Source organism: Mytilus trossulus, chromosome 6, assembly GCF_036588685.1.
Source record: "Mytilus trossulus isolate FHL-02 chromosome 6, PNRI_Mtr1.1.1.hap1, whole genome shotgun sequence".
Classification (NCBI taxonomy): Eukaryota; Metazoa; Mollusca; class Bivalvia; order Mytilida; family Mytilidae; genus Mytilus; species Mytilus trossulus.
The window spans coordinates 30,983,407-30,995,617 of NC_086378.1; the positions used below are offsets into that span (position 1 = coordinate 30,983,407).

A 12,211-nucleotide genomic window follows, 5' to 3' on the forward strand; every position below is an offset into this window, starting at 1 on the left:
CTTATCGAACATACTCCTTTATCCTATTATTCATAATAAGTGAGTATTTCACATGTCAAGCATTCACTGAAGCATTTAAATGAGGTCCAGGACAATGAAATAAAAGATGGACACTTTGTTACATAAGGTATCAGCTTCAAGGTCTTCTACAGGCACGGATCCAGAGGGGGGGTTCCGGGGGTTGGACGATCAATGCATTTGAATGGGGACATGTAATTGGAACCCCCCCTTTGTCCTGGGTTTGGAACTCCTCTTTTTAAAATGGCTGGATCCGCCCCTGTTCTACCTTCTAAAATATGAAGCATAATACAAATAGTTTATCTTGCTGTCATCGCTGCCTGATTGTTATCCCTTTAATTACAATCTACAACCAAAGCAGGCAAGACAAAAACTAATGTCTTAATTTTACCACAAGTACCAAGTAGGAAAAAAGTATGTTTTAGAATATCAAAGTCAATGTGAATGAAACTGAAAGTGGTGGAATATAACAGTAGACGTCATAATTTTATTTTTTTAGAAACAAAAGTCTAAATGTTTAGGACAATTCTCAATTCAATGGAATTTACATGTACCACTGTGGATTTGACAGTATTAAATAATGTCCCCAAGATTTTTAAATACCTGAATACGATTTAAAAAGCCATACATAATAAAATTATCCTCTATATAACTTTTAAACATTGACAAAAATAATCAGATACATTTGTATTATGTGTTCAAACTTCTTTAAATAAACAATATACAATGAAATGAAAAGACCTAAAATAAAGAAGATTCAAGGACTTGTTATTATGCGAGTTCCCATAATATGTTTATTGGGTTACATGGACAGTTAGATTAAATGCTAGAAATGAAGTATATCCATATTATTTTAAAAGCTTAGATATTAGTACCATCATTCATGACCATATAAACATAAATAATGGTCTTCTCTTATTTTATTTAGAATTAGATAAAGTCCATCTGTATTAAACATATCAGAATAGAATTTTGTTTTTATTAAATTTTTGTTCTAAGAACTTAACTAAACATATGTAGATCTGATGTGATTGAATGAACATGTACATGTTATTGGAACTACAAGTAAATGTTATTGAAGCAGTGCTCTTTTAAATGAGAAATATTAATTTATTTTTTAAGATGCTTTGGCCACTGGACTCTTCTTCAGTTTCTTTATATATAAAAAACTGATAAAGGCTTGTGGCGGAAACATCTTAAAATTAAATTAAGGTGTTGGTAATGGTAAACATAAAACTGGTAATAAGAGGGACCGTGATTAGCCATCAGAGGACAGTGAATTTTTTTAATCACTGCGTTCGTAATTGAAGTCTTTTACATAATCTTCAACAGATCAAAATTTCTGTGTAAAATTAAAGGGCTAACTTTTAACATGATTATCATTCCAATTCCAATTGTACCCATAAACTGGGATCAGTATATCTATTGGAAAATTAATCTGATCTAAAATTGAAATAATTCAAAACTGTATGAGTCTCTGTAAGTTTTATGGCCTATTGAGGAGTCTTATTGACATGATTGAAAAACATTTTACCACATAATTCCAAATTCTTAACATATATATACAATGTTCATGATGTTACGTACAACGAATTTGCTGTTTCAGAATCTAATGCATTCTGGGTAATATATTCAAAAGTGTACACCAAACCATTTTGATTGGTTTTAATTGTTCGAAACACTGAAAATCCATCCAATAACATAACATTTTTTCATTTTGGATTCGAATTTTGAAAAGGTGAATTGGTAATTTATAAAGTATTATTGTGAAGTATATACATTTTTTTTTATCTAAAATGAACAATAAATAAAGAGTGATTTTTTTAAAAGTACAATGGTTTGTTAAATTCAGTTACTGAAATGCCATAAGCACCATTTTTTTTATTTCCCCTTCGGCATTCAGTACCCGTCAGTGAGGAAACAAATGCAAAAGACAACTTTCGAGTTCGATGCATTACAGTCAAAAACTTTGGTTTTAGTGAACATCATTTGTGCCTTTAGAGGGTTGTCACTTCCGTTCCAATGTTGAGCAAGTGGTTGGAATACTGTCCCAGGTTAGGGTTGGGATCCCGCTAACATGTTTAACCCCACCACATTATTTAAGTATGTGCCTGTCCCAAGTCAGGAGCCTGTAATTCAGTGGTTGTTGTTTGTTTATGTGTTACATATTTGTTTTTCATTCATTTTTTTATATAAATAAGGCCGTTACTTTTCTCTTTTCAATTGTTTCACATTGTCTTATCGGGACCTTTTATAGCTGACTATGTGGTATGGGCTTTGCTCATTGTTGAAAGGTGTACAGTGACCTATAGTTGTTAATGTCATCGTCATTTGGGTCTGTTGTGGACAGTTGTCTCATTGGCAATTATACCACATCTTCGTTTTTATATAAAGCTATATTGCAAGATTTTTTTTAGAAAAATGAATTTTTATAATTGTCTTTCAGCACTGAGCACTGTCATTAGGGAATAGACCACTTTCGAGTTCATCCGTCACTGGAAAAAACTCGTCAATTATACACACCTTTATGATGTCATTTACCAGATAGAGGGGGTCGTCTGTATCCCTGCACTATTTACGTTCATCAAGCGTCTTAGTGATCATCATTGTGTAGGATAAACTAGAAATAATGGTTGTTCTGTAGGTACTTAATGACAATTCCCTAATGACAGCAGTACTGGTTGTCAATTTTGAGAATTCAATTTGTCGAATAATTTGTACAATATAGAATTATAGGTTTCCAACCACTTGCTCAACATTGGAACGGAAGTGACGACGCCCCTAAACGCACAAATGACGGTGATAAAGGCACGTATAATTGGCGAGTTTTTTCCGGTGACAGATGAACTCGAAAGTGGTCTATTGTGATTACATGTAAGTACCTACAGAACAAATATTATATCTAGTTTATCATGCACAATGACAATCACTAAAAGAGGGACAGTCAAACTCATAAATCGAAAATGAACTGACAACGGCATGGCTAAAAATGAAAAAGACAAACAAACAAACAATAGTACACCTGACATAACATAGAAAACTAAAGAATAAACAACTCCAACCCCCCCCCCCAAAAAAAAAATAAAATAAGGTGCTCTGGAAAGGGTAAGCAGATCCTGCTCCACATGTGGCACCTGTCACGTTGCTTATGTGATAACAAATCCGGTAAATAGTCTAATTCAGTAGGTCACTTTCATAAAAGGGAAGGTTTTTGTAGTTTATACGACGCAAGGAACATATCAGATATCATTTTTGAAATGGTGATTCCAAAACGGGCAACCAACTTGTGATGGCGTCCGTAAAATTTACGAAGTGATGATTTCAACTTCACCATTTGGAACTCTTGGTTTAATAGCTTCCTTGTGAGCAGCAACCCTCTATCAAGAAAATCACAATAGAAAATGCAAGCACTGGAATATCGTATCAATTTGGAGATAAACACTGTATGCAGGTCATGCAGGTGCTGCTGCAATGTTGGTACTTAGAAAAGGAAAGTTCACACTTGGAAAACTGAAATCATCTCTTTTTGTCGTAAAGTTTTGTTTTCAACCGACCCTCATTGTCAATTACTAGATGTAGGTCAAGATATGAGGCTGACTTAACTGTATCTGTAGTATCCTTTATCTCAAGTTCGATGGGATAGATGTGTTCAACATAGTCACCAAATTTTAAATTATTTAGTGAAAGAACATCATCTATATAATGGAAAGTAGAGTTAAATGATATTGCTAAGTTCTTATCTTTCTTCCTAAGAAGTTCCTGTATGAAGTCAGCCTCATAATAATAAAGACACAAGTTGATAAGAAGAGGGGCACAATTTGTTCCGTTTGGAATACCGACAGTCTGTGAAATACATGTACTCCAAACATAACAAATATGTTGTCAATCAAAAAATCAAGCATCTTGATAATGTCAGTTTCAGATTATAAAAAAATTGAATCAGAGGCATCCTTTACAAAGTAGGATTTTTCCCTCCCGAAGACAAGATAGCGTGTATCTACGTTCATTAAGAAACTTGATGAACATTTATATTGTAGTAGATGATATTTGAATACAGAATATTTGACTATAATAGTGATAGCCAGTGTATAAATTGCCAACTATGATCATGTACATGTACCTTTTCATCACTTTGTAGACAATCAATGACTTCGAAGTTGTTATCAGCTATTTTGGGGTTGCAGAATCTCTTGATGTCCTCTCTGCACTGTGGTTGTTCCGACAGTTTGAACTGAGGAAACTTTTTTGGTCTGCCTTTTGGTACCTGGCCCTCAGGTACGTTTCCATCTGCGTTTTGTCCAAATCCTAAAGGTCTCTGCTGTCTCAAACTTTCTTCATTCACTCCAACCTTTGCCTTGGGAACACCGGCTAATTTTCCACCAGTTTGTCCTACCATGGGTTTGAATTTGGGGTTAAATCGTTCTTCATTCTGTGCAGGATTTGCGTGTTGGTCGTTTAGATTCTGACAATTGACAAGGGCAATGAAAACACTAAATAATAAAAACAGAAGTACACGTCGACTTGTGTTCTCCATTTTGATCAAATCACTACTAATAAAAATCATTGCACACTGTTTACCTGCCTGTCAATTTTTTTGCTGCTGTTTTACAATTATACATTGTGAAAAAGATCGACAGTAGATATTTAATTATGACTTTTGCTATACTATTTAATTAGAAAGTGGTAACTCAACATATCATCAGTACAATAGGTAAGGAATCTTTTGTGGTGTATTAGTTTCCGTTTTGAAGACTGGTTTCCTTTTTCAAATCGACATAATTTCCAGTATAAAAACTATACAAGTGTTAGCTTTTAAAAACACTTGACCGTTTGCACTCTTCTTTATAAAACGGTACCCAAATGTCTATCAGGGAGTCCCTTCTTCTTCTCTGGACCAAAAAGGCTTCAATACCGAAGAAAACATGTTGTGCATGCGTGATTGATAAAAAATATCAATTCATAAAAAAAAAATTAACAACAGTTTTAGTGTTGGGGAGAAAAAAGGGGGTGTCAGTGTTTGTATACAGGGAGACAATATCTGAAAATGTATTATTTCTTTGTCCCATCTTTCACCAGCAATTACTTTTTTATTCAGGCATCTTTTGGGAAAATTTTAAGTTTCAGTATTAACTGCAGTATAATGCACCAACTGCACCCAATCATAAACATTATTTTTAATATTTCTTCTAATAGAATATGATAATTTAAGTGGTCACCTCCCCCCCCCCCAAAAAAAAACAACAAAAAACACCATGTTGTCCCCTGTTATTTTCTAAAAATTAATTCATTGAAAGAATCGGATAAATTATATAAAAAAAACTTCTACATTACTGGTCTGGTTTTGATATAACTAAAGCATGTGAGAAAATATTGAATTTTTAAGGGGCTTTTTAACGTTATCCCCAGGGGTAATTTCCCTCCTGTTACCGCTGGGTTTTTTTTTCTCCTGTGGACATGTTTGAAACAAACAAAAATGTATTTCTTGTAATGCAATGTGAAGAGCATCATTTCCTGAATGTATGACTCCATATGTTTAGGTGAATAGCAGCCAGGTTAAAAAATCTGAATTCCCCAAAGATCAGATGATTTGGAGAAAAATAATTTTGTTGTTCTCTCCTGTTACAACCTTTTTGTGCACCTTCTGGGAATATTTCATTGTCAGCACTATAACATTACATGTGTTTTATAGTATAATATCAAATTGATATATGTAGATGGAAGTAAACTTCTACACAATTTCGAAAAAAAAGTACTGTGTAATTCCTTTCTGTTTTGTTCTGTCCTGTTACCTGATAACTAGAGGCTCTAAAGAGCCTGTGTCGCTCACCTTGGTCTATGTGCATATCATAAACAAAGGACGCAGATGGATTCATGAAAAAAATGTGTTTTGGTGAAGTTGATGTGTTTGTAGATCTTACTTTACTGAACATTCTTGCTACTTACAATTTTCTCTAACTATAATAAAGTTGGCTCTTTAGATACAGAGGAAAATATTTTGTGAAAATTTACAGAAATTTACCAAATTAATGAAAAATTGTTAAAGTTAAAAAACATTAACAACTTGTGAAAAATCAACTATAAAGGTCAATAACTCCTTACGGGGTCAACTGACCATTTTGGTCACGTTAACTTATTTCATATCTTACTATTTGTAACCAAAAACGGCACAATTTCTTTAAAAAATACCAATTTAGGGGCAGCAACCCAACAACCGATTGTCCACTTCATCTGAAAATTTCAGGAGAGATAGATCTTAACCTGATAAACAATTTTATCCCTGTTAGATTTGCTGTAAATGCTTCGGTTTCAGAGTAATAAGCCAAACTACATTTTATCCTATGTTCTATTTTTAGCCATGGCAGCCATCTTGTTTGGTAGACCAGGTCACTGGACACATTTTTTACAACTAGATACACTAATGATGATTGTGGCTAAGTATGGTTAAATTTGGCCCTGCAGTTTCAGAGGAGAAGATTTTTGTAAAAGATAACAAAAACTTACGAAAAAAGGGTAAAAATGACTATAAAGGGCAATAACTCCTTACGTGGTCAACTGACCATTTTGGTCATGTTAACAAATTTGAAGATCTTACTTTGCTGATACTTATTGTTGTTTACAGTTTATCTCTATCTATAATAATATTCAAGATAATAACCAAAAACAGCAAAATTTCCTTAAAATTTCCAATTCAGGGGCAGCAACCCAGCAAACGGTTGTCTGATTCATCTGAAAAGTTCAGGGAAGATAGGTCTTAACTTGATAAAGAATTTTACCACGTGTTAGATTTTCTCTAAATGCTTCTGTTTCAGAGTAATAAGCCAAAATCTACATTTTACCCTATGCTCTATTTTTTGCCATGACGGCCATCTTGATTGTTTGTCCGGGTCACCGGACACATTTTTTGAACTAGATACCCCAAATGATGATTGTGGCCATGTTTGGTTAAATTTGGTCCAGTAGTTTCAGAGAAGAAGATGTTTGTAAAAGTTAACGACGACGGACGACGGACGCCAAGTGATTAGAAAAGCTCACTTGGCCCTTTAGGCCAGGTGAGCTAAAAAGTAACAGCATAACCATAATCAGTAACAGGAAGGATGTTCAAGACAATTTCACTGATGAATCAAGAAGTTACTCTACTATATGCCAACCATTTCATTTAATATAAGTTATCATCACCATATCAAATAGATTTCAAAGTATTAAATGTACAGTATATTTAACGAAAACTAGAGGCTCTAAAGAGCCTGTGTCGCTCACCTTGGTATATGTGAATATTAAACAAAAGAAGCAGATAGATTCATGACAAAATTATGTTTCGGTGATGGTGATGTGTTTGTACATCTTACTTTACTGAACATTCTTGCTGCTTACAATTATCTCTATCCATAATGAAGTTGGCCCAGAAGTTTCAGTGGAAAATGTTAGTAAAAATTTACAAATTTTCTGAAAATAGTGAAAAATTGACTATAAAGGACAATAACTCCTTAGGGGGTCAATTGACCATTTCAGTCATGTTGACTTATTTGTAAATCTGACTTTTCTGAACATTATTGTTGTTTACAGGTTATCTCTATCTATAAATAGGTAAACCTTTCTAGATATACACAAAACGTCGACAGTATTTATAAAAGATGAAGTGTTTACTGAAAAAGGAAATTGTACAGAAACGTCGCCAAACGACGTTATCAAAACGTCACCTTTTTTTTTTAAAAATAGGCAAATACAATATATTACAAGTATCCATTTCTTAAAAAATGAAGAGTTGGCATGGACTTATATACAATTGTTCAAAATATTTGAAAAAAATAAACAATATCTCTGTTATTCGACTTTTGACGATGCGAATTTTAACACGACCATTTGTCTCAGAATTTTTTCTCTCAGGTATATGGGGAATTTTTTTTCTGAGACAAGTGCCTGTGGAATTTAAGCATGGATGAAAGGGTACTCCTCATTTCAGAACCATTGGATGGTTTGAGGGGGAGGGATCAGTTCAGACCAATTTTTCTATGATTCTATATGGATTCAAAATTAAATATGTGAAACCATATCGTACATTATGATACATCTACAAAATAAACACATAATGAAAACTTTTGTCTGAAGCATAAATAAACGTTGATAAAAAAAATGTCAAAATAGGTGCAATTTGGTTACCCTCACAGATTGTGATTATATTAAAAATTCATACGTTTTGTGTACATGTTTTGGTTTGAATTTGTTTATTTGAAGCTAGAGAGAACAGCTGATGTTAGCGGATCTCTAAAGCTGTCAACAGAGGGTGTTTCAATAATAGTTTGAGGTATATGAATACGAAAACAAAAGTTTTATTTCGAATTTCGGTTACAATCTTTTACATTTAATTAATCATGTTAACAGACAGGTGTCAATGTATTAACTATATTATAAGTTTCCATTACCGTTGATCTTTGTGTCTTAATAGGCAGTGAACTATTGATATGAGTTTGGACGGTCTTCGTACACAAACCTTAGTGCCCTTTCTTGTATTCTTTTTTTCGATTTTTTTTGAGAATTTTTCTCGGTACAGAAATGTCATACCAAAGGGCAGAAATTAAAATTGAAATAGTTAGCTTACAAAGCTTGTTCAAATAAGTTTCCAAACGTTTCAAAATATTAATTGCTGAGATAGTACCTCCCTGCATATTTTACCAATGTAAATATCAAAATTTGGCTTATAATCTATGTCGATTCAAAGTAGTTTGACAGTTGGCTCACACGAAATACGTATATGCATGGATTTTTGTTATATGTCTTTTGCTCAACTGTTAAAACCTTCAATTTGTCAGGGTTTGTTTGCATTTTATTTACTTGGAACAACTCAATAAGTTTGAGTGATTCAGATTCCAAAGTAGAAATAAAACATTATAATAGGACTACAGTGAAAAAAAAGTATTGAAACTTTACAGAGTTCCATTTTTTTTTTATAAATACGAATATATCTTATACAATACTCGAGTTGTAGTTTATGGCAACCATCGTGTGTTTTATTTCCCTGTAAATTATGCTGTCATCGGCAAAGAGTCTAAGCTTGCTGTGTTGTAATTAAAATTCAGGTAGGTCGTTTATATATACAAGGAGCAGTATTGTCACAATGTGCCCTATACTTTTCCTTTGGGGTACGCAATATGTTACGTTTACTGAGATGGAAGAGATGCCATTGATGACGTGTGTTATTTGAATACCATAGAGCTTGTAATGGAGGCGACGGTGTGAGACCTTGTTAAACACTTTAGCAAAGTCCATTATGCTCAAGTCAGTTTGTGTGTTGCTACTAGTGGTTTAAGCCAGTTCTTTCTAGGTTTAATTTAATACTTTAATTAATGTTTTTAATTTGTTTTAATTTATTATTTAAACGTCAACTGGGATCCAAGACTAACAAAGGTATTTACACACAAAAAAAGCTTTAACATATGCATCAATAAAGTATTACTATTAAAATGTTACGTTTTTATTCGGTTCGTGTGGCTCAGTCTTTAGTTTCTATGTTGTGTTTTGTGATTTGTGTACTGTTGTTTGTCTGTTTGTCTTTTTTTCTGTTTTGGCCAGGTTATTGTCAGTTTATTTTCGACTTATGAGTTTGAATGTTTCTTTGGTATCTTTCGTGTCTCTTGTCTTGTAAGGCTATAGTCTTTTAAGTCTTATCATGGTAATTTAATGATACTATTTATACATGTATTTATACCAACCTATCCTTTACTATGGTAAGCTGTTCTCTTGATTATTGTGCTCAGTTGTCCTTGTTTTAACTTTAGGATTGTGCATATTTTAATTGACCCAATAATTCATTAATGATTGCAATTTTAAAACATTGTGTTTGCATAACTAAGACAAGTTTAAAGCAAGTATTATGATATTATGAAATGTAATAACATAGAAAGTATTAGAAACTGTATACAACGGAAAAGGTCAGCAATACAAGATCTACCTCATATGGGGATTTTTATGCCCAACCTACGATAGTAGAGGGGCATTATGTTTTCTGGTCTGTGGGTCCGTTCATTCGTTCGTCTGTTTGTCCGTCCGTTCCGCTAATCCGTCTGTTCGTTCATTCCGCTTCAGGTTAAAGTTTTTTGTCGAAGTTGTTTTTGATGAAGTTGAAGTCTAATCCACTTGAAACTTAGTACACCTGTTCACTATGATATGATCTTTCTAATTTTAATGCCAATTTAATTAGAGTTTGTACCCCAATTTAACGGTCCATTGAACATATAAAATGATAGTGCGAATATGGCATCCATGTACTTGGGGGCACATTCTTGTTTGACATATCGACTGGTTTTTCGTCTACCATCTTGTATACTGTTACTGTATACAGGCATTAGTTCATTAGTTATTGATAATTTATGACGGCTTAAAATAAAAGATATAATTCTAGTCAATGTTTTGTTTGTACTTGTCCTTTTGATTTCTATCCTAATGTAGCTATATGGTATATAGGTTATTTTATCCTTGTGTCGAGTATTATTTTATGATCTTGTTTGTCTCCAACATGATAAACTGCAACTTTCCTCAACATCATACTTGTATGTCATAAAAAAAATTATACATAATTGCATAGCCTTTTTGACTATATTTATATTAGCACACACTATTTCGTTTAATTGAAAACTGACTTGAATTGATGACCCTTTCCGTTAAAATTGTTCTTGGGTGTAAGGGTTGATCCTTGATGTAAGGGTTGTTCAAATCTTGGATGTAAAGGGTTGTTCTTAGATGTAAAGGGTTGTTCTCTGGTGTTAGGGTTATTTTTGGATGTTAACGTTTGTTCTTGGATGTTTGGGTTGTTCATGAATGTTGCATGTAAGAGTTGTTCTTTGATTTTAAGGGTTGTTCTTGGATGTCAAGGGTTGTTTTTGGATGTTAGGGTTGTTAATGGATGTAAACATTTGTTTTTGGATGTAAAGGGTTGCTCTTGGATGTAAAGGGTTGTTCTTGGATGTAAATGTTTGATCTTATATGTAAAGGGTTGTTCTTGGGTGTTAGGGTTGTTCTTGTATGGTAAGGGATGTTCTTGGATGTAAGGATTATTCCTTGATGTAAATGGTTGTTCTTGGATGTAAAGGGTTGTTTTTAGATGTTAAGAGTTGTTCTTGGATGTTAGGGGTTGTTCTTGAATGTAAGGGTTGTTCTTAGATGTAAGGGCTTGTTCTTGGATGTAAAGGGTTGTTCTTGGATGTAAGGGGTTGTTCTTGGATGTTAAGGGTTGTTCTTGGATGTTAGGGGTTGTTCTTGGATGTAAAGGGTTGTTCTAGGATGTAAAGGGTTGTTCTTGGATTTAAATGGTTGTTCTTTGTATGTAAGGGATTGCCCTTTGATGTAAAGGGCTGTTCTTGGATGTAAAGGGTTGTTCTTGGATGTTAGGGGTTGTTCTTGAATGTAAAGAGCTGTTCTTGGATGTTAAGGGTCATTCTTGGATGTAAGGGGTTGTTCCTGGATGTGAGGTTTTATTTTTTATTTTTGGGGTTGTTCTTGGATGTAAAGGGTTGTTCTTGGATGTAAATGGTTGTTCTTGGATGTAAGAGTTGTTCTTGAATGTTGAAAGTTGTTCTTGGATGTTAGAAATGTTCTTGAATGTGTAAATAAACTCATCATAGATACCAGGATTAAAAAAATATATTTATGCCGGATGCATGTTTCGTCTACAAAAAACTCATCAGTAACACTTGAATCAAAATAGAGGCTCTCAAGAGCCTGTATCGCTCACCTGATTCTACTTGGGTGTTTGAAATCATATAAAAAAAATATAATTTGGCTAAAAATGACAACACAACCTCATTTATAAGGAAAGGTACATGTTTAATTTCATTCAAAAGTCCACCACTGGCAGCCATCTTGGATGACGGATCGGCTACAAAGTAACAACACTTGGTCAGCACCTCATAAGGAACATACATGCCATGTGTGGTTTTATTCCATTCAGTGGTTCTCTAAAAGAAGTCATTTGTATGCATTTCCCATAGGGTCCTATGTTAAACTAAGTCCCCTGATGGCGGCCATCTTGGATGATGGATCGGCTACAAAGTAACAACACTTGGTCAGCACCTCATAAGGAACATTCATGCCATGTTTGGTTTCATTCAATTCAGTGGTTCTCTAAAAGAAGTCATTTGTATGCATTTCCCATAGCGTCCTATGTTAAACTAAGTCCCACGCTGGCGGCCATCTTGGGTGA

The 12,211-nt window shown here is 33.8% G+C and overlaps 1 protein-coding gene across 2 annotated transcripts in view; it reads right to left on the bottom strand.

Moving 5' to 3' along the window:
• LOC134721102 (Golgi apparatus protein 1-like) overlaps positions 1 to 4,579 on the bottom strand; it is a 46,237-nt gene extending 41,658 nt beyond the window's left edge. Inside the window, exon 1 of one of the 2 annotated variants that reach the window (XM_063583839.1) lies at positions 4,139 to 4,579. In XM_063583839.1, coding sequence (XP_063439909.1) covers positions 4,139 to 4,552 — 414 coding nt within the window. In that variant the 5' untranslated portion in view covers positions 4,553 to 4,579. The remainder of the gene's footprint in view (positions 1 to 4,138) is intronic. The other variant, XM_063583838.1, reaches the window with a different exon arrangement.
• Positions 4,580 to 12,211: the final 7,632 nt, after the last annotated feature.